The sequence below is a fragment of the Sus scrofa genome, chromosome 3 (genome assembly GCF_054392235.1).
Source record: "Sus scrofa isolate SSC_HxYL_T2T_F1_AM1 chromosome 3, Sscrofa_HxYL_maternal_Yorkshire_Landrace_v2.0, whole genome shotgun sequence".
In the NCBI taxonomy this organism is placed as follows: domain Eukaryota; kingdom Metazoa; phylum Chordata; class Mammalia; order Artiodactyla; family Suidae; genus Sus; species Sus scrofa.
In genome coordinates, this window is record NC_139385.1 from 80,353,096 (window position 1) to 80,375,723 (window position 22,628).

The following is a 22,628-nucleotide window of genomic DNA, read 5'->3' on the forward strand; positions in this document are numbered from 1 at the left end:
CTATGGCTGCAGCTCTGATTCAACCCCTAGCCTGGGAAATTCCATATGCCACAGGTACGCCCTAAAAAGCAAACAAAAAAGACAGGGAGAAAAAAATCACCTATAATCCCATCTCTGAAATAGCCATTATGAATTTCCTTCCAATCTTTTTATCAAGTGTTTTCTGCTTTTAGGTCCATAGCATTCTTTCCCTTCCTTAGGATGGAATAAGCACCTATATTTTCTGGTTTTCTTTGTTTCATTTTTATATATGGCTTTTTTGTGTATTTGGAGCCTTTTCAATGTCCCAGTAGTTTCATAGTTTCTTCCAGATGGGTCTCATAGATTTTTTTGGCCTGAAATATTTTCTTTATGTACACCAGAGCTAGGGACAACCTGAGTAGAGCTCAGATCCCACAGTCCCAGAAACTCCCTTGTCCAACACCAGCATTAAAATAAGGAAAGTAGGCTTACACTCAGGCTAACCCCCAAAGGCATATAAAGGGTCTAAAAATATCTCCCCCACATGTTCTATTCATGGTCTGAAATGCTTTTCCCAGGAGGTAGCCTGCTGTGGTGGGAAGAAGAGTACACTAGGAATAAGAAGGTTCCACCTCTTCCAAGTGCTAAGGCTCAAGAGATGACCATGCAGGAAGAGCAACTTCCTTGGACTCCTCTTCAGCCAATCACTCTTTTATTGAGTATCCATTAGGTATCATAAATACAGCAGCAATAGCCAGTGCTCAAGAGTGATCCCTTGGAGTTCCTGTCGTGGCGCAGTGGTTAACGAATCCGACTAGGAACCATGAGGTTGCGGGTTCGGTCCCTGCCCTTGCTCAGTGGGTTAACGATCCGGCGTTGCCGTGAGCTGTGGTGTAGGTTGCAGATGCGGCTCGGATCCCGTGTTGCTGTGGCTCTGGCGTAGGCCGGTGGCTAGAGCTCCGATTCGACCCCTAGCCTGGGAACCTCCATATGCCGCAGGAGTGGCCCAAGAAATAGCAACAACAACAACAACAACAACAACAACAAAAAGACAAAAGACAAAAAAAAAAAAAAAAAAAAAAGAGTGATCCCTGTAGCTGTGCTAGCATCCAGGAATGTCTCTGGTGATTCCTCCCCATGGACTGAGAGCAGCTGAATATCCCAAGGAAGCTTTGGCAGAGCAGGTGAAAGGGATACCAGTGTCTCTGGACACCCAAGAACAGAGTAGACAGTGGCTGGACCTGTGACCATCACCCACCAACCAGCCAGGTATTTGTGGTGTGATGGCAACGAGTGGCCTCCCGTGGGAGGGTGCTCCTTGGGGAAACTTGAGAGGGAGAGCCAGAAAGGGCCTGCCCTACGGGATCTCACTTTTTCAGGAGCCCCAGACCCTTTGGGGAGTGCTTCCCACTGTGGAAGCAGGGGCAGGTAGTGGGGCCCCAGGACCACCATGTTGCCTAATTCTAGGGAGCACCATTCCCATGGACCACAGCAGTGCACAGAGCCTCCTAGAACTGGACAAACACAGGCTCTGGTCACATGGATCTGGCTTTGTGTCTTGCTCTGTCTGGCCCCTCCCACCCCTTTAAGGTGAAGCAAAGTCACTCAATCTTTCAAAGCCCAATTCCACATCTATAAAGTGGAGATAAAAGGAGCACCCAGCCTTAAAACTGAGGATAAGATGGGAAATCCATACAAAGGACTTCTGCTCACACTTCAACACAACATTTTTACTTCCTGTGGGTGGGAGGGTGGATGGTCTTAGTGGTCCAGTTGGACTTGAAGCCCTGGACAGAGAGGACCAGGACTTTGACTCTCAGCAAGGATTGGTGGCCCAATGCACAGCAGATGCTCGATACATCTTTGGACACTATCATGATGGCAATTCCATCCTTTCTTGTTATCTTCTAGCTGTTACCAGCCACTCTTTTTATTGTTGGGTGCTGAGTATAAAATAAAGCCCACAGAGATATGGAGATGACTACGCTTGAGTTGGGGCCAGTGTGTAAGCACATGAAAGCCACTGCAGTGGGGACAGACACTCAGAATCTGGATTTGTGTTTCTTCAATTGGCTCCCATCCTTGTGTGCAAAACGTCTTGTTTTAGAAGGTGAAAAAGAGACAGCGCACTTCCCATCGTGGCGCAGTGGTTAACGAATCCAACTAGGAACCATGAGGTTGCAGGTTCGATCCCTGGCCTTGCTCAGTGGGTTAAAGATCTGGTGTTGCCGTGAGCTGTGGTGTAGGTTGCAGACACGGCTCGGATCCTGCATTGCTGTGGCTCTGGCGTAGGCCGGCAGCTACAGCTCCAATTAGACCCCTGGCCTGGGAACCTCCATATGCCGGGGAGCAGCCCTAGAAAAGGCAAAAAGGCAAAAAGGCAAAAAAAAAAAAAAAAGAGAGAGAGACAGAGAGAGAGCATGCAAATAACCAAAAAGGCAAAGGAGCGGGTTCTATTTTCATGCAATGCTATGCTAACAACTGTGAGTAGAAGAGGCTGCAGAATGACCACCATGCCCGGTGGCAGTATCACACCACTATTGTGTATTCTACTGACTTGCGATTCAATGACACCACTAACTACAGGCGTCCAGCGTATACAAGCAGACCTCAGATGAGATGGAAAATCAAAATCCCTGCCACTACAGCACACCCAGACCCGGGGGCCTCATGTACATGTTCCCTGCTCTCTGGCCTTGTGCACCGTTCTGGATGAGGACCCCCAAACTAATCACCAGGCAAAAAAGAGGACAGGAAATCCAAGCCTTAGTCAGGGTCTCCTCCCTCCAGACTGCAGGGAGGGAGCAGCATCTGCTCCTGCCGGGCTCAGAGCCGCCCACCCGCCATGGCCACCCTGAGAGCAGGGGCATACCTGGGTGCCACTGCCTCGCATGATGTCCTCGGGGATGGCGTAGATCTGGTTCTCCATCTCAACCTTCTGGAGTCCGTTGTCTGTTACTCTCACCCAAAGCACCCGGAAATTGGTCCCCCCAAGATCCAGAGCCAGGAACTCTCCGTGTTCTGCAGAGAGAAGGGCCACTGTTAGTTGGGGAAAGACAAGGTGAAGCTGTTTCACAGAGACCAAAACCTAAAACCCAAGAATCCTGCCATAAACACAGCCCATCTCTGCAGAATGAGGTCGCCAGTGGGCCTTACATTTCTTCTACACACTTTTTTTTTTTGCTTTTTAGGGCCACACCTGGACCCTTGGGAAGGTTACAGTATAGTAGCTGACTTTGTAGGCTGCTTTACCTGGTTATCCAAGGACCTACATGTGTTCCTCTGCTGTTCCTTTTTTTTCTTTTTAGGGCCACACCTGCGGCATGTGGAAGCTCCCAGGCCAGGGGTCAAATCAGAGCTACAGCCGCCGGCCTACACCACAGCCACAGGAACGCAGGATCCGAGCCACATCTGTGACCTACACCACAGCTCACAGCAACACCAGATCGTTAACCCACTGAGCAAGGTCAGGGATCAAACCTGCATCCTCATGGATACTAGTCGGGCTCATTACCACTGAGCCACAATGGGAACTCCTCTACACACTTTCATGTTTTGTCTTGTCTCATTCTTTTCCTTAATGCTAAGCCCTTTTCTATTACTTGCAGAATTCACATCAACAGTGAGACAGTTTCACATCCAATGATAGGGGGCCCACCCCCTCGCAAGAGCTGACTGCTTCCCAAGGGCTTTCAGCCAAGTCCCCAGGGAGCTCACAAGGCCTTCCAAGCACAGCAGCAAGGAGACCCTAACTCAGTTTTGTCCTTTACAACCCTAACTCAGTTTTGTCCTTTAGACCCCCAGGACACCCAGCATACTCCTACAAGTTTGTGGGCCCCTTGGCCTTCTGCCAGCTCGTGATCCCTGAATTTTATGTTTGTAGACCCTGAGGGCAACGTCCCTCGGCAGGACGCCAGGGTCACATGCTAGACTGGAATGGGATCCAGCTGGTTATAAACTAAGAGGCCTAGAGTCAAGCAGGTGCCCCCACCAAAGATCCTAGGCTGACTGCTGTGTGAGGGGGTCCTGACCTGCAAGTATGTAAGACAAGAGGCAGCCCACTCGGCTGTCCTCAAACAAGCCTCAGGCCTGGGGCGGAGTGGAGAGAGGGAGACTCCACAGACCCAAGCGGATCAGCAGGAAGGCACAGCCCAGTCCCTCCAGGAAGTAAGCAGTGCAGAACAGGAAACATCCAGATTCTAGACAATAACACCGGCCACAGGGACACGTGCCATTGTCTGGCACAGAATGGAAGTGCTGAAGAGGCATGGAGGCTGGGGCCGGGGCCGGGGCCGAGGCCGGCAGGGCAGGCAAGGACCAGGGAACAAGGCGGCTTATCCCCGCAGCAGCCCCTTCAACCCATCTCCCAAGGCCCTGCTGCAGCCCTTCTTGAAGGATACCAGTTATTTCCTGGAGGTTACCTCACTGGGCGGCTTGACAGCACTCAGTCCCTGTCCTCATGGGAGACTGCCCTGAAGTCGGGGACACTGGATGGCGGGTCAGGAAAGGGCTCTGACTAAGTGAAATGAGGGTCTATCTGGCCCACACCCTCTCAGCAACAGTAACGGCTTGGCCCTGCCCAGCTCCCTTGAGGGCACGGTCCACAGCCCCTAGAGTCCAGAGGGGCAACGTGGAATGGACATTATCTTGCCTTCCACACAGCCATGGTCTACTAGGAATGATATATGGAGACTGGCCCCAGAGCCCACATTTCCCACAGCACAACTCCAGCCACTATTCCATGTAGAATGGATAAGCAATGAGGTCCTACTATACAGCACAGGGAATGCTATCCAGTCTCTTAGGATAGGAGATGATGGAAGACAGCATAAGAATGTGTGTATGTTTATGATAGTATTAGAAAAAGAATGTGTGTGCATATATATATATATATATATATACACACACACGTATATATGTATATGACAGCATGAGAAAAAGAATGTATATATGTGTGTGTATGTATATATATGATAGTATTAGAAAAAGAATATGTATGTACATACACATGTGTATATATATACATGATAGCATGAGAAAAAGAATGTGTGTGTATATACACACACACACACACGGACATACCTATGTATGTATGTATGACTGGGTCACTTTATTGTACAGAAATTCAGAAATTGGCACAACATTGTAAATCAGCTACTCTTTTATTTTTTTGACTTTTTTAGGGCTGCACCCACACACATATGGAGGTTCCCAGGCGAGGGGTCTAATTGGAGCCACAGCTGCCGGCCTACACCACAGCCACAGAAACGCAGGATCCGGGCCGCATTTACAACCTACACCACATCTCATGGCAACACCGGATCCTTAACCCACTGAGCGAAGCCAGGGATTGAACCCGAAACCTCATGCTTCCTAGTTGGATTCGTTTCCGCTGCTCCACAATGGGAACTCCTATATTTTAATTAATTAATTAATTTATTTATTTATTTAGTCTTTTTGCCTTTTCTTGGGCCGCTCCCATGGCATATGGAGGTTCCCAGGCTAGGGGTTGAATCAGAGCTGTAGCCACTAGCCTACGCCAGAGCCACAGCAACGCAGGATCCAAGCCTCTGCAACCTACACCACAGCTCAACGGCAACGCCGGATTGTCAACCCACTGAACAAGGGCAGGGACCGAACCCGCAACTTCATGGTTCCTAGTCGGATTCATTAATCACTGCGCCACGATGGGAACTCCCTAATTTTTTTTTAAGTATTAAAAAAAAACCCAAAAAAACAAAAACTTCAGCCACTTCTTGGACGGCAAATTCCTGAGCCTCTGAGCCCCCACTACCTTATCTCTAAAATGGGAATATCATGGAGTTCCCACTGTGGTGTGAAGGGATCTATGGCATCTTGGGAGTGCTGGGACACAAGTTTGATCCCTGGTCTGGCACAGTGGGTTGGGGATCTGGCATTGTCATAGCTGCAGCCAATGTAGCAGCTACAGCTTGGATCTGACCCCTGGCTCAGGAACTCCATATGCCATGAGGTGGCAAAAAAAAGAGATTTAATTAATTAATTAAAATGGGAACACCATACCCCATGTGGTCGATGTGAGGGGAAAACCAGATAATGGGCCCCGAGCACCCAGCACAATGCCAGGAACTTAGAACACAGTAAGTACTAGAAACTTAGCATCCAGGCTCTCAGCAAACACTGCCTGATACCCACACTTGAGTCTCTCAGTCTCGGTGTCAGGGCTGCCTCTCAGGACTGAAAAAAGTAAAAGCACCTTCAGAGAAGAGGCTGAAGAAACCTGCCCAAGAACAGCCACTGGCATCTTCTCCACTGACTTCAGCCTTCCTCCTCGGGGGTGTGAATTTCCAGTCCCCTCTCTGACATTTGGAGGTTTGGTCCCCCCCCCAGCCCTCTGACTGCTGTCATTAGATGGCTGAGGCAGTCTCAGCCCCATCTCCTGTGGCCATGGGTGACTTTTCCAAGCCCTCCAGTTCTGACCCTCCCCTGGTAGTGGGACATCAGCCAGTTTGTAGGGAAAACTATGCAGTGGTTGTCATGGGGGATGAAAAAGAAAATCAAAGATGAACTGTCTGCATCAGCATTCTGCAGCCCAGGACACGTGCAATCTGCTGAATCGGCGACCGTGGGGGATTGAGGCGGTGAGGCTGCCCCTGGCTGGGCATGATTCAAGGCCAGCTCCGATGGATTCACTGGAGACACCTCCATCAAGAATGGTGGTTTTCAGAAAAGGAAATCATGGACCTGGAGAACAGACTTGTGGTTGCCAAGGGGGAGGGGGAAGGTGTGGGATGGACTGGGAATCTGGGGTTAATAGATGCAAACTATCGTCTTTGGAATGGATAAGCAATGAGATCCTGCCGTGTAGTGCTGGGAACTATACTTAGTCACTTATGATGGAGCATGATAATGTGTGAAAATGGAATGTGTACATGTATGTGTGACTGAGTCACCTTGCTGTACAGTAGAAAATTGACAGAACACTGTAAACCAGCTATAACGGAAAAAATAAAAATCATTATTAAAAAATAATAAAATTAAAATAACATTTTAAAAAAAAGGATGGTGGCATTGCACCAAATTTATGGTTACCAGAGGGGTAATGTGGGTGGGAGAAGAGGGGCTAGGGATTGACACATGCATGCTACTCTATATAAAACAAATATAAAATAGATGGGTAACAAGAACCTACTGCCCAGGGTACCGCTGAATACTGTGTAATAATCTAGTGGGAAAATAATCTGAAAAGGAAAGGATATCTGTGTATTATTACTGGTTTACTTCATTGTACACCTGAAACTAACACACTTTGTTAAGTCAACTATACTCCCAATAAAATTTACTAAAAATAAAAATGTTTTTTAAAAGGTGGTGGTTTTGCAGTCTTTCCTGATGGACTGACGGGAAACCACAAATAGGCAAGTACTGCTGACAGTTCCGTCCTGGGGAAAGGAACGTCACTCCTCGATTTCTCTTCAGATGCCACAAGGACAGACATTCCTCCGGGTCCCTCCTCCCTGGAGCCCCGACCCCCACAAATACACATGAACCACCTGCGCCAAGGATGTTATGCCTTCCAGGGCCCAATATTTCTCAGGCAGGCTTAGCACGGTTACTGCGGGAGCTACATCCGAAGGCGACCTCTTGCGACAGTGGATGGATCCTTCTGCCTAAAGCCCATCTCCACACTGCAGGAGAGGCCGTCACACAGCGCAGGAGTTAAGAGCTGAACCTCAGAGACAGGTAGGCGGGCTGTGTTTTAAATTCCAGCTCGGTTGTGTGACTACCTGTATGGCTCCTCTGAGCCTGTCACCTCACCTGCAGAACGGGGCTCTGATGCTGACGTTCCGGGGCAGGGCGGTGGCGGTGGCGGGGCGGGGGGTGGCAAGGGAGCTCATGAGCTCAACGTCAAATACAGAACATATTATGTGTGAATAAGTACGGAGTAAACCATCACGAAACAGCTGCTGCCCTCACAGTTATTTCCCTTTGATAAGGGGTGGCTTCTCTCCTAGTTCTCCCCAGCTCTTCCACTCCCTGCTCACTTCTGTCCTGCTCCTGGCCCGAACCCTACCTGGACTGTGAAACCTCCAGGACATCCCAGAAGCCCAGAGCTGAGGAATATTTGTTAAGTGATGTGGCGTGAAGGCAGCTGGCATCTATGTGCCTGGGACATTCAGAATGGACGGGCAGGAAAACATGCCTACGGCAGGTTTCTTAAGTACACAGCCACAAGGCAGACGACCCAATAGACTCCAGAGGGATCATTCTGCTGAGTGACTCTAGTTGGTATTGGAGGCAACGTATTAAGAAAACATCTCATATTGCATTTGCTCATTGATGGTTCATTTGTTAAACAAAATATCTGAGTGCCAGCTGTGGGATTTATATATGAGACCATAAGGCCAGAGGTCAGATTGCTTTTATTGTTAAGCGTGCTGTTATGTCTCGAAAAAAGTTTAAAGTTTTTAAAAATAATAAAATAAAACATCTGATTTTTAAAAGTATAAATAGTACGAAAGCGGAAAAAATGAAAAGCAAACATCTCTTTTCTTCTCCACACCCTAAAAGTAACCACTATACTGTTTCTTGAGTGTCTTTAGATATATTTGTATTAAAAAAGGGGGAGGAGTTCTCCTCGTGGCTGAGTGGTTAACAAATCCAACTAGGAACCATGAGGTTTCGGGTTTGATCCCTAGCCTTGCTCAAAGGATTAAGGATCTGGCATTACCGTGAGCTGTGACGTAGGTTGCAGACGAGGCTCGGATCCCTCGTCGCTGTGGCTCTGGCACAGGCCAGCGGCTGCAGTTCCAATTAGACCCCTAGCCTGGGAACCTCCATATGCCAGGGGAGCAGCCCTAGAAATGGCAAAAACAAAAAACGAAACAAAACAAAAACACAGGGAAGGCTGTTAACTGACACATTCTAAGAAAAGGATGTGAATTTCTGGGTCTAAGGATTTCTGCTTTTATTTTGAAAGATATAACCTAATTATCTTCCTAAAAATTCTCTCCAATTTCTGCATAAACCAAAAGGTGGGTTTTACTCTCATCCTATGTTTTGTACAATTAATCTTTGCCAACCTCATAGGTCCAAGTGGTATCTCATTTTTAAACTTGGTTTCTTTTCTTTGTGTAGCTTTAGACACTTTGAATTGTTATCAGCTTGGTAAATTCCCTTTTCTATGAATGTTCTACTCAGATCTTTTAAAATACTCATTATTTTCTTAATAACCTAAGAAAGCTCTTTGTATATTAATGAAAATAGTTTTGTTGGTTGTATATTTGCAATTACTTTTTTCTCCAGTTGGATGTTTATCTTTTAATTTTGCTCATGGTATTTTTTGCCATGAGGAAGGATCTAATTTTTATGTGGTCAAAATACTTAGTTTAGTTAATTTAAGGCCCAATGTTGATATTTTTAACAGACGAGAAATATTTAAGTGATGTTTATAAGCATTATCTCCATATTCCTCAACAACCCCTGTTGGACATTATGATCTCAATTTCCAGATAAGAAAACCAAGGTTCGGGTCAAGTAATTGAAACCAATATTTAAATCCATGTCCAGCTCTCTAGCAACGTTCTGTACTGTAATGAGCAAGAAGGCGACTCATAAGAAAGCTCTAAACCCTCAAAAGAGGAATTCTTCACTAACAAATGCTAAGAGCATAAAACTCAGAGGTTATCCCAGGCCCTAAGCGGGCCTGGGTGGCAAAGGAAGTGACATTGTGGTTCAGAAGCTGAGTCACTTGGTTAAGATCATCATAAATGATTGCTGGATTCGACCCCACCTGACCCCCAAAGCCCAGGCCTGTCCCTATGCACCTCCCATATCTCTTGTGATGCTGGTTCCTAGAAGCTCAGAATCCAGGAAGGAAGTAAAGAAGCCATAAAGTGGTTAAAAAAAAAAAAGAAAGAAAGAAAGAAAGAAAGAAAGCAATAATGCCCTAATCTTTATCAGTAACTTCAGCCCATCCCTCTGGGCCAAATGCTCTCAAACTTGAACGGGAGATAGCAGACTTACATCCACTGGCGAGGGGTGACGCGGCCTTCTCCCCAAAGGACCCTGGGGCTTACTGAAAGTTTTTCGATGCAGGCTTTTTGGTAGGCACAAATTGGCGCCATCTCACCCAGTTATACCAAACCTCTGTTCCCAACTTACTGGACACTCTCCAAGCCCTCTCCGATGAAGATCCTCCTAATTAAGATCATCCCCCTCCAAATGACTTTGGATGGAGTTCCCATCGTGGCTCAGCGGAAACGAATCTGACAAGCATTCATGAGGACCCAGGTTCAATCCCTGGCCTGGCCTCCCTCAGTGGGTTAAGGATCCAGCATTCCTGTGAGCTGTGGTGTAGGTCGCAGATGCGGCCAGGGCCTGGCATTGCTGTGGCTGTGGTGTAGACCAGTGGCCACAGCTCTGATTCGACCCCTAGACTGGGAACCTCCACATGCCTCAGATGGGGCCCTGAAAAGACAAAAAAGAAAAAAAAATTTTTTAATTAAAAAAAGATGTGTTCCCGTCATGGTGCAACAAAAGTGAATCCGACTAGGAACCATGAGGATGCAGGTTCGATCCCTGGCCTTGCTCAGGGGGTTAAGGATCCAGCGTTGCTGTGAGCTGTGGTGTAGGTTGCAGATGCGGCTTGGATCTAGCATTGCTGTGGCTATGGCAAAGGCCGGCAGCTATAGCTCTGAGTAGGCCCCTAGCCTGGGAATCTCCATATGCCTTGAGTGCGGCCCTTAAAAAAAAATAACAATTTGAAAAAAAAGAACAACCCCCTCCAAAAACTGACAAAAGAAGAGGTAACAAGCTTCCACTAAAAGAAAACAAGGGTGTTCCGGTCATGGCGCAGTGAAAACAAATCCAACTAGGAACCATGAGTTTCGATCCCTGGCCTTGCTTAGTGGGTTAAGGATTTGGCATTGCCGTGAGCTGTGGTGTAGGTGGCAGGTGAGGCTCCAATCCTATGTGGCATAGGCTGGCAGCTGTAGCTCCGATTCAATCCCTAGCCTGGGAACCTCCCTATGCCAAGGGTGCGGCCCTAAGAAACGAAAAGGAAAAGAAAATACTTACAGTCGAGAGGAACTGGGAATGGGAACATTAGGTCTCACCACCCTCCACCAAATTGCCCAACAGTTAAGACTCGAGCTGTTGTTTGCTGACTCATTTTGCATCCTGGACTACATTTCTGCCCACTTTCAGTGAGGCTCTTATCAAATACATAAGGTCAGCAAGATAAAGGAGTTTCAATTTCTCCTGGGAACTCACCTGTCCCAGGGAAAAGGCTGAAGAGACGAAAATGGCCTCTAAGAGTTCCCATTGTGGCACAGCAGAAACGAATCTAAGTAGGAACCATGAGGTTGCGGGTTCAATCCCTGGCCTTGCTCCGTGGGTTAAGGATCTGGCATTGCCGTGCTCTGTGGTATAGGTCGCAGACGTGGCTCGGATCTGGCGTTGCTGTGGCTGTGGTGTAGGCCGGCAGCTACAGCTCCGATTCCACCCCTAGCCTGGGAACCTCCATATGCCGCTGGTACAGCCCTCAAAGGACAAAAAGACAAAATAAATAAATTAATTAAATAAAATGGCCTCTAAGTAACCATCTGAATGTGATAGTCACTGTCATCTCAGTTGAGGGGACACTAGTAATGTATGTGAGCAGGCCACATCCCCAGCGTTGTTCAAATCACACGTTCACAATGTCCACGCATTTGGTGAGGGGTGAGGGGCAAGGGCCAGCTGAATTTTCCAACAGTCTATTTTCGATCACTAGGTCCTTGCCACTAATTAAAATAGACCGCCACCTGTTCCTCCCATCAGGAGCTCGGAGCCGTGTGCCAACTACTGCATTGAGTGACCTGCGAACAGAGCAGGTCTGGGTTTGTTCTGGATTTTTAAGCAGAGGTGCCCTTTTATCAAAGGCAGCTGTGTTCAGAAGTGGCAGTGTCCTGCCTGGTCTCACCCCAGGGCTTCTTCAGGTGATTAAATGGGCTTCTTCAGAAGGACCTCCAGAAGATTCCCTTTAATTGAGTAGATTTTTTTTTTTTTTTAGGTCTTTTTTGCCATTTCGAGGGCCGCTCCCGCAGCATATGGAGGTTCCCAGGCTAGGGGTCGAATCAGAACTGTAGCTGCCAGCCTATGCCAGAGCTACAGCAAAGCAGGATCCAAGCCGCGTCTGTGACCTACACCACAGCTCATGGCAACACTGGATCCTTAACCCACTAAGCAAGGCCAGGGATCAAACCTGCAACCTCATGGTTCCTAGTCAGATTCGTTAACCACGGAGCCACAACGGGAACTCCTAATTGAGTAGATTTGATGCAGCATTCCTAGAGTTCTCGGGATCCTTGAAAGTGGCAAAGTCTGCCCTTACCCTAGGCTTAGCCTCACTGCCCACATCCTCACTTCCAATTTTATTTCTTTTCCTTACTCTTAATTGTCTTGTATATGGCATTCAGCATAAAAGATTCCAATCTGTTTAAAGTTGGGAGTGGGGCCCACCACTTTAAAAATATTTTTTAGGAGTTCCAGTGGTGGCTCAGCAGGTTAAGAACCCAACTAGTATCCATGAGGATGCAAGTTTGATCCCTGGCCTCGCTCAGTGGGTTAAAGATCTGGCATTGCCGTGAGCTGTGACGCAGGTCACAGACGCAGCTCAGATCCTGTGTTGCTGTCGCCATGGCTGTGGTGTAGGCCCGCAGCTACAGCTCCAATTCAACCCCTAGCCTGGGAACTTCCACATGCTGCAGGTGCAGCCCTAAAAAGCAAAAAAAAAAAAAAAAAAAGTTTTTTAAATCACTGTCGAGTGTCAAATGCTGAATCTATTCTAGGACCTACCAATGATACACTTGCGATTAGTTATTCCAACACTAAGCTTTGAACACAGTCACTAAAATCCACTTAGCCACCCAGTGTGGTTTGCAACCTCGTCCCTGCTTGGATGGGGGATGGGAGAGGTAGGTACACTGTAGCAGGTACCATGACCAGAGTGTTACAGAAGGAGTCATTATTTCTGCTCTGAAAAAGGAGGCTTCTTGAGATGCAACACAGGGCAAGCAGGGCTTAGTGGCTGGAGTTGCCAGACAGAGAAAAGGGGACACATATAGAGGTGTGGCAGTTCATGGCATGCTCAGGGAACAGCATGTCAACAGGGTCTGCAACACAGGGCTCTCATGGCACGGCTACAAGCACACAGCCAATGCCCATGCCAAAGACTTTGGTTTTTAAGCAGAAGGTCAGATTTTCAAACAGGCTCCAGTGGCATTGAGGATACGGGTCTAGAGCTGGAAGGCTGGTGAGGGGTCTCTGTAATACAGTCCAGCTGAGCAGAGATGACAGCTTCGTTTTCAGGGCCATGCAGAGACACCCTGGTTTGTTCAGGATTGACATGGGGCTTTCAGTCCTAAAACTTGGAGATTCCCAGGCAGAGCAGGATGGCTGGTCACCCCGGGGCCATGTTAGATCCAACCATAGCGCCATCAGCCCTTCCTTGTCACCCAATGCCAAAGGCATGCAGCCTTGAACTCTGAGATAGGATGAAGACACATACATACATACTTTCAGATACAGTTCCTGTAATAACTCAGTGGCCTCAAAGGGACCTGCTCCTACCTGCCCTGCCATAGCAAGAACATTTTCAGGGGCCCCAGGTGACTGCACTGAACATTTTGATCTTCTTCCACGGAGGAGTTCTGGGTTGAGGGGGACCTTGCTTAACCTTTGTGATCAAGTGCCTTCCAGCACACCACTACAGACTGCTCTAAGAATGTATGGTATGGACTCCACTTGAGAGGCCAACTAAAAATCTTCAGGTCTTGGAGAGGCAATCCAGCAAAACAAACTTTGCTGGACACAGGTTTCAAGGTACATATTTCCCAAGTACCTGGCAACATCAGTCACTACCACACCTGGCTGCCCCTTTGTAAGCTCCAAAATTCCAGATACCCCAATATAATACAATGGCCAGTCTCCACCCCAAAGCCTGGAAATAAAGTAAAATAAAATAACATGGTATATTAAAAGGATCAAATCACAGTCGGTAAAGGATGGTGTCTGGTAGAGTCAAGGAAGGGGGTAACGTGATATTCTGTGTTGTTGCTTTTCAAACCATTCCAAGCAACAGGATACCGAATGTCCAAATGTAGATGTGGAGAAATTATGTTGCTCCAAATGAAGGGAGGGGCCTGGAACACAGAACCCTTTGGAAGTAAGTGCCCCCCAAAGCTCCCAAAACACCATCAGAAAGCACCATGCTGGTGCTTTTATACTTAGGTAATGTTTCTTAAGCCCAAAATATGTGGCACTCACAGAGAGATGTTATACTAGCTCCCCAGATGTCAAACAATCCTGTAAAGGATTAAAACATGATTATGTTTCAATACAGTATAGGCGATGGGTGTGTTTTCAGGCAAGCTGACCTTGGTTCAAATCCTGTTTTGTTGTTAGCCATATACTTTTGGGTAAATTATAAGAAATTTAATAATTAGATTTCATTATCTGTTTCACTCCCCAGGACACAGGGACACAGACACACACACATACACAATTTGGGGTTAAGGTTCAATGCGATGAATGCCTAAGATGTTTAGCACAAGGCCTGGTGCATATAAATGTTTAATAAACTCCAGCTACCGCTATATGGAGGCTACTTATCAATACAATCTTCATCTTAAATTGTAGACACCACATAAATCCACTTATTAGGAGTGCCCATTGTGGCTCAGCAGTAACAAACCCAACTAATATCCATGAGGATGTGGGTTCGATCCCTGGCCTCACTCAGTTGGTTGCTCAGTGGGTTAAGGATCTGTCATTGCCATGAGCTGTGGTATAGGTTGAAGATTCGGCTAGGATCTGGCATTGCTATAGCTGTGGTGTAGGCCAGCAGCTACAGCTCCGATTGGACCCCTAGCCTGGGAACTTCCATATGCCATGAGTGTGGCCCTTAAAATAAAAGTAAATAAATCCACTTAATAAGCTGCATGTATGCCAGCTATTGATCTGAGTCTCCACTGCACAGCTGATGATGCAACGCTGAGAAAACAAGATAAGGGATCCTTTCAGGGTTTTACCAACCTCCTTGCAACTTATCACCAGCCTTGTCTCTCTTTATCAGAGCTTGTTGCAGGATATGACCCAGTATCATTGAGTAATCATTTCATCTATGCAAGCCATATGACCCCAAGATAATCTTCATTCTTCAAAGGTGGGGCACAAGGCAGCTGGGCACCCTGCTGCCCCACAGAGGACCAGCCTACAGAGGACCAGCCTCTGCGAGGACTCTATTGAATGAACTGAACAGCTAGGCCAGAGTTACCAATGGAAGAATGAACGTACTGTGCTAGCAGTGCTAGAGGTAGATAAGCATAAAATGCACCACCAGTGATAAGCCTAAGGGCCCAGGCATTGGAACGCTGCTGGCTGGGTTCAAATCCCAATGCTTCCACTTGCTCAGTACGTGACTTTGGGCAAGTTGCCTAATCTCCCTAAATCTACTTAACTTTTCTCTAACACAGGGTTTAAGGTGTCTACCATTGGATCCCAGTGAAAAGTAATGAGACAGCTCAAATTCAGTTCTTACCATAGTTCCTGGCATTAAATAAGCCTACATTTTAAATTTATCATCATTATCCTCATTCCCTGCTCTCGAGGGAGTTAAGTCCAACTCGAGGATGAAGATATACTCACTCAGCTGTAAAAAATAATTCACAGTTCAGGGAGGTGGGGAAGTATCAAAAGATCAATACAGCAAAGCCTTCACCTCACTCTGCCTTTAAGACACACTTATATCTAAATAATCCTGCCAAGACAATGAGGGCAATAAAGACACTACAAAGAGGTTTTTTCTAAATTGGAACCTACAGCTGGAATATGTTGATTTTCAATTGGGTTGTACTTGAGTTTCTTATTATTATGCTTCAAAATCAATCCATATTTATGGTCTATTTAAAAAGATAATAACCTTATTTGCTTTAGAAACTTTTGTTCAGCAACATGAGCCAAAGTAAAGCATGAATCTTATGGTCATGGAGTCAAAGCTACCTATGCTTCAATCCCAACTCTCCATTAACTGGCCGCAGGTGACCTTGGCAATCTCTTTTGGCCTCACTTGCCTTATTTTTAAATTGGGAATCCAGAGTTCCCGTTGTGGCTCAGGGGTTAACAAACCCAACTAGTATCCATCAGGATACAGGTTTGATCCCCGGCCTCGATCAGTGGGTTAAGGATCTGGTGTTGTCATGAGCTATGGTGTAGGTCACAGACGTGGCTCAGATCCCCCCACCCCCACCCCGTTGCTGCGACTGTGATGTAAGCTGGCAGCTGTAGCTTTGATTCAACCCCTAGCCTGGGAACCTCCATATGCCATGGGTGCAGCCCTTAACAAAAAAAAAAAAAAAAAAAAAAAAAATTGGGAATGTCTCTCTTGTAGAGTTTGTGTGAAGAGTAAAATAGATCATTTATGTACACAGACGTTGTGAGTGCTCATTAACTGGTGTGTTATTCCTGCATTTCCTCTTGAGGGAACTGTCCTCTGAAAGTCATATCCCTATAATATATGTAGGGGATCCCAGGCCCCCATTGGACTGTGATTGAGGCTGATACTTCAGTCACATGTATGGCCACTGCTTAGGTCAGGGCTGCCTACAGAGAGGCCGAGATGGTGAGATGACTCCTGGCAGATACAAATGAATACTTTTTTTTCTTTCTTTTATTTTTTGGCTGTGCCAAAAAAAAATAAAATGCTTAAGTTCCCTGGCCAGAGATTGAACCCGAGCCACAGCAGTGACAATGCCAGCTCCTTAGCCTGCTGAGCCACCAGGGAACTCCAAATGAACGTTTTCTTTATGCAACTCTGCAGTGCCCAAAACCAAAGGTGGGGGGCAGTTACAGACAATAAATACTGGTGACATGGGCAAGTGGACCTCTTATACATCATCAGTGGGAGTGTAAAGTTTTAAACACTTTTGGGAGAAGGTCCGGGAGTTGCCTATAAATTAAACACATCCCAAACTATGACCCAGAAATTCCACTCCTACTTGTTTACTCAAGAAAATGAAAACACATGTCCAAAAAAAGGACTTGTGCAAGAATGCTTATAGCAGCTTTCATCATGATAAGCAAAAATTATAAATAGCTCAGGTGTCCATAGCATTCATGTCACATAGGATTCCAACCATACCATGGAATCAAAAACCGAAAAGGAACAAACTACTGATCTACACAACACGGGTGAAGGGCACATTATGAGGGGCACATGAAGCCCTTGCACGAAGAATCAATACTATATGGGGGGGGGCGGGGCTGGGAGTTTGAAGTTAGTAGGTGCAAACTATTCCATTTAGAATGGATAAACACAAGGTCCTGCTACAGAGCACAGGGAACTATATCCAGTCTCCTGGGATAGACCTCGATGGAAAAGAAGGTTTTTTAAAAAAGAATGTGTATGTATACACACATACACACATAGATATGCCTGAGTCACTTTGCTGTATAGCAGAAATTGGCACAATATTGTAGAACAACTATACTTTAATAAACAAAATTTTTTTAAAGAGTAAATACGTATGGTTGTAGGTATAGGAAGTTCTGGAACACGCCAAACTAATACATATGGAAAACTTAATCCAATGATTGCCTCTGAGGCTCGGGGACAGTGATTGCCTGGGAAGGTATGTGCACAGAAGGACTTCTGGGCTGACGGTAATGTTCTCTCTCTTGGTAGGGGTTGTTAAACAGGTGTGTTATTTGTCAGTTCAGAGGATACTTGGGCTTCTCATACAAAATTTTACATCAAAAGAAAACAGAGCAAAGCTTGAACTCTCGTTGATAATGTGCATGCTGCAGTTTTAGGGTTGAAATGAACTGATTTTCGAAATTTACTTTGCAATGCCTCAAATAAAACAAGACAGACAGATGGATGGAAGGACGGGAGCATGTTAAAACACATCTAGTAAGATATCAATGTAGACTCTAGGTAGGCTGTACAGGGATGTTCGTTACATAATTCTCACTGTTTGAAAACTGTTCCAGAGAAAAAAAACAAATGGGAGCGTGTTTTACATGCATACCTACCCCAGCTGATACCACATTCAGTCATCTAAGTAAGATATTCTTGGACCATTTATAAACATTTCATTTTTATCTGTGCCAACGATGTTTCTTTGTACTGCAGGCTCCACACAATCCATGAAGCACGGGTATTTTAGAATCAGCCCCCGTGGGGTTCTGGCTACTAACATTCTCTTCCTTCTCACAGAGAACTCAAACCATAATTTGGAGATTCATTTATCTTTAGGCTTCCACCATAAGCAAATGGCCTGAACCTTTCCAGTCTCTCCCACAATCTCTACCAGGTCTTTGACTACCACTAGAGCTGGGACTATGTAAATGCATGGTGGGAACGGTTCCCGTCGTGGCTCAATGGTTAACGAATCTGACTAGGAACCATGAGGTTGCGGGTTTGATCCCTGGCCTCACTCAGTGGGTTAAGGATCCAGTGTTGCCGTGAGCTGTGGCATAGGTTGCAGACGTGGCTCAGATCCCAGAGTTGCTGTGGCTGTGGTGTAGGCCAGCAGCTATAGCTCCAATTAGACTCCTAGCCTGGGAACCTCCATATGCCACAGAAGCGGCTCTAGAAATGGAAAAAAGACAAAAAAAAAAAAAAAAAAAAAAAAAGGGCATGGTGGGACCTGTATAAGTGAATGGTGGGATCTGGTTCTTGCTCCAGACGCAGGTCCTCCGGTGAGAAGGACGAACCCTCACACCTGCTCCCTCCAAAAGAAAGGAGCTGGGAGTAACATCGGTTCTGGGCAAGCATCTTGCTTGCTGTGGGGCTTCATAGGACTGGGTTTATAATACACATGAGAGAGTTATCAAACCAATTCTCCTTTAATTCTCAGACAGCCAACACTCTGATGTTTCCCCTTTTTACAAATGAGAAAAACGGAGGATCGGGGCACAAATGAGCAGCTCTAAGGCACACAGCTTGAATTCAAAGCCTTTTAAGCCTAGAATTCTGATCTTCACCCCTCACCACTTATGGCCCTGAAATCACCTCTCACCTCTGGCAACAAGTAGTCAATTTTACAAATGCCCGACTACGACACAACTGGGTGAGAAGCATTTAAGACAGTGGCTTTCACACAGCAAACGGAAAAAGAAAAATTAGTGCTTCCTGACTAGAAACTTATTTTTTTTTTTTTTTTTGTCTGCCTTTTCTAGGGCCACTCCCATGGCATATGGAGGTTCCCAGGCTAGGGGTCCAATCGGAGCTATAGCCACCGGCCTACACCAGAGCCACAGCAACGCCAAATCCAAGCCATGTCTGCAAACTACACCACAGCTCACGGCAACGCCGGATCGTTAACCCACTGAGCAAGGCCAGGGATTGAACCCGCAACCTCATGGTTCCTAGTTGGACACGTTAACCACTGAGCAACGACGGGAACTCCTAGAAACATTTTTTAAAAAATAGAAGATAATAGATGTAACTGTGACACGTTGAAGAATAAACATTGGTTTCTAAAATTTGTTTCAGTTGTCTCTCAGTATTCATATGTGTGTGCTTCTTCTCAGTATTCATATGTCTGTAGTCCAAAAGTTAGAGAGCCACTAAAATTAAGGCCTCTAAATCAGAGGTTTAGAGCTGAGGCTTAATTTCCCAGGTATGAAAGAAAAGTAACGCTGGAAAGAAATGAGCTGGGTAAAGTTCTGAGGCAGGCTCGCATAGGCAGGCCCCTCCTGAGCAAAGGCCTTCCATGGGAGAGAAGCGTGATCGCCAGTAGCAGCAACAGTGCCCAGACTGCAGCCTCCGCCAGCAAACAGGGCACAGCCGAGCCTCATGGGCTGTGTGACCACATCCAGGGGAAAGGCAGCGGATCCCTCCATGCCATGCAACTGCTCCCTTGGTCTCTCCTCTCAGTAACTTACTGAGGTGCCAATAAATAACAAAGAAGAATTTTCATTTTTCTTCATTTTTTTTTCTTTTTCTGGCCACACTTGCAACATATGCAAGTTCTCAGGCTAGGGGTTAACTCAGATCTGCAGGCCTACACCACAGCCACAGCAACACAGATTCAAGCTGCACCTGAAACTTACACTGCAGCTTGTGGCAACACTGGATCCTTAGCCCACTGAGCAAGGCCAGGGATCGAATCTGCATCTTCACAGACATTATGCCGGGTTCTTAACCCTTTGAACCACAATGGGAATGCCAAAGGAGAATTTCATTTTTGATGGGCTTTATCTACTGAAGAGTCACTGGTTCTCACTGCCACATTCCATGACTCACAAAGCTGACTAACAAAACAAACTCAAAGCCTTGATGGGGACCACTTTCAATGACATTCCCAGTCTTCTCCTCCCCATTCCATTTTCCTGCTCTCTCTCCAGAAGCAACCCCTATCATTTATCCAGTACACACTTTCTGGTGCATATTCTAATAATTTTAGGATGTGTACCTGTCCATGAGCAACGTATAGCATAGCTTTGAGGGATTTTTTAAAATTACATCCAACCGGAATTCCCGTCGTGGCTCAGTGGTTAACGAATCCGACTAGGAACCATGAGGTTGCGGGTTCGATCCCTGGCCTTGCTCAGTGGGTTAGGGATCCGGCGTTACTATGAGCTGTAGTTTGGGTCACAGACGTGGCTTGGATCCCGCGTTGCTGTGGCTCTGGTGTAGGCCGGTGGCTACAGCTCCGATTGGACCCCTAGCCTGGGAACCTCCATATGCCACGGGAAGCGGCCCTAGAAATGGCAAAAAGACAAAAAAAAAAAAAAAAACCAACCAAATTGGATTATGATGATCATTGTACAACTACTAATGTAATAAACTCATTGAGTAATAAAAAAAGAAAAAATAATAATAATAATAAAATTACGTCCAACTGCTATGAGGTATATGCCCTTTTGCAGTTTTTCACTCATTGTTCTTTAGTATATCCCTATTTACAGACGGACACTTCTGCTACATGCTATATATGCTAGTATCCCATCCCATGGACAATCAACTGTTCCCAACATGCTGTCATTATAAGCATCTCAGCTACGCGCATTCTTGGACATGTCTCCTCAAATTCACATGGGAATCGGTTCAAGGTATAGTCGGAAGTAGAACTGCTGAGTTGTCATATACACATATTTTCAACTGAACTGGTTGCTGCCAACCTCACATCCCTGGCAAACCACTAGCTCAATATATATCCTTCAGACTTTATACACCTGCATATACGCATACATACACGATTTTACAGGACATAAGGTTTTACGATGGCTTACAAAGGACGGTTTTCTGCATTAATTGACCGGTGCCTAACTGGTGGACATTAAGAGTTTTTCCCTCAATAGCAATTCCAGGAATGTTGTGCCTAAGTACGCTGACACGCTAATTCTAGGACATGTGTAGAACAGACCAGGACTGCTGGATCCACCTCTTTATTTTTACAAAGGAGAAAAGGCTGATTCCCAGGGAGCTGGGGTGAGGACCTGGCCCATGGATCCCCCGGCAAGGGAGGAATGAAAGAGTTCTCTGGTCTCTGGTACTTCAGGAGGCATCAGGTCTGATTAAGGGAATAAAACATTCCAATACACAGCATTTCTTTTACACACCATCTCCATTTACACTGTAGAATCCGAGATTATACAGAGGCACTCTGGGTATCACAAAAATCACTTAAAATCTCCCCCTTTCTTTCTTTCTCTCTCTCTCTCTCTCTCTCTCTCTCTCTTTTTTTCCGGCCACACCTGCAGCATATGGAAATTCCCAGGCTAGAAGTTAAACTGGAGCTGCAGCTGAGGCCTACGCCACAGCCATGGCAACACCAGATCCGAGCAGCATCTGTGACCTACACCACAGTTTGCAGCACTGCTAAGCAAAGCCAGGGATCAAACTCGCATCTTCATGGACTCTAGTCAGGTTCTTAACCTGCTGAGCCACAACAGAAACTCCAAATCTCCCCATGTCTGCGTGTAAAGGAGGCCCGGCCCCCAAGTCTTACACCAGAACTCCACTCCCAAGAGGGCTGCAGGCGTCAGCTGCTGGCTCCTATCCTCAGTTCATGCAACCCAATTCATAGAGACTAGATTCACTGTGGACAGAGAGGCAGGCCTAAGATGGGCTCCCAGGACTCCGGCCAGAGGTCAGGGCAAGAGACTCCATGACCAAGTAGTTTAGCAAAGTACAGCCCCCGGTGCAAACTAAGAGGCAGAGGGAGGTCTCAGTGCTTCAATCTCAGGAAAGCAGTGAGAAGAGATAAAGTTGGTGCCATACCTAGTTTTCCCCAGCAAACTTACTGCCTAAAATACAGGCCAGAGAGCCAAGTCCAGCCCCATCTCAAAATATTTCAACTGAATATACACTGTGTGCACTGGTGCTGAGCATCCATACGCATGCACACATACAGACATGATGTATCAGGTGCTGTCTTGATGCCTGACCTTTGGTATATGAGTTTGAATCCTGACTCAGCTTCTCATTAGCTGGGCAACCTGAGGCAAGTTACCTGACCATCCAAGCTCGCAACCCCTCATCTTTCTTTCTTTCTTTTTTTTTTTTTTTTTTTTTTTTTTTTTTTTTTTTTTTTGCTTTTTAGGGCCACATCTGCAGCATATGGAGGTTCCCAGGCTAGGGGGTCGAATCAGAGCTCCAGCTGCCAGCCTACACCACAGCCACAGCAATGCCAGAT

At 46.3% G+C, this 22,628-nt stretch overlaps 1 protein-coding gene across 2 annotated transcripts in view; it reads right to left on the reverse strand.

Annotated features, from left to right (window-relative positions):
• Positions 1-22,628, reverse strand: part of HK2 (hexokinase 2) — a 76,942-nt gene that overhangs the window by 29,135 nt on the left and 25,179 nt on the right. For both annotated transcript variants that reach the window (XR_014839583.1, NM_001122987.1), the window contains 1 exon segment: positions 2,834-2,982. Coding sequence is in view for 1 of the 2 variants with exons in the window: in NM_001122987.1 (NP_001116459.1) it covers positions 2,834-2,982 (149 nt within the window). In the remaining variant the exon portion in view is untranslated.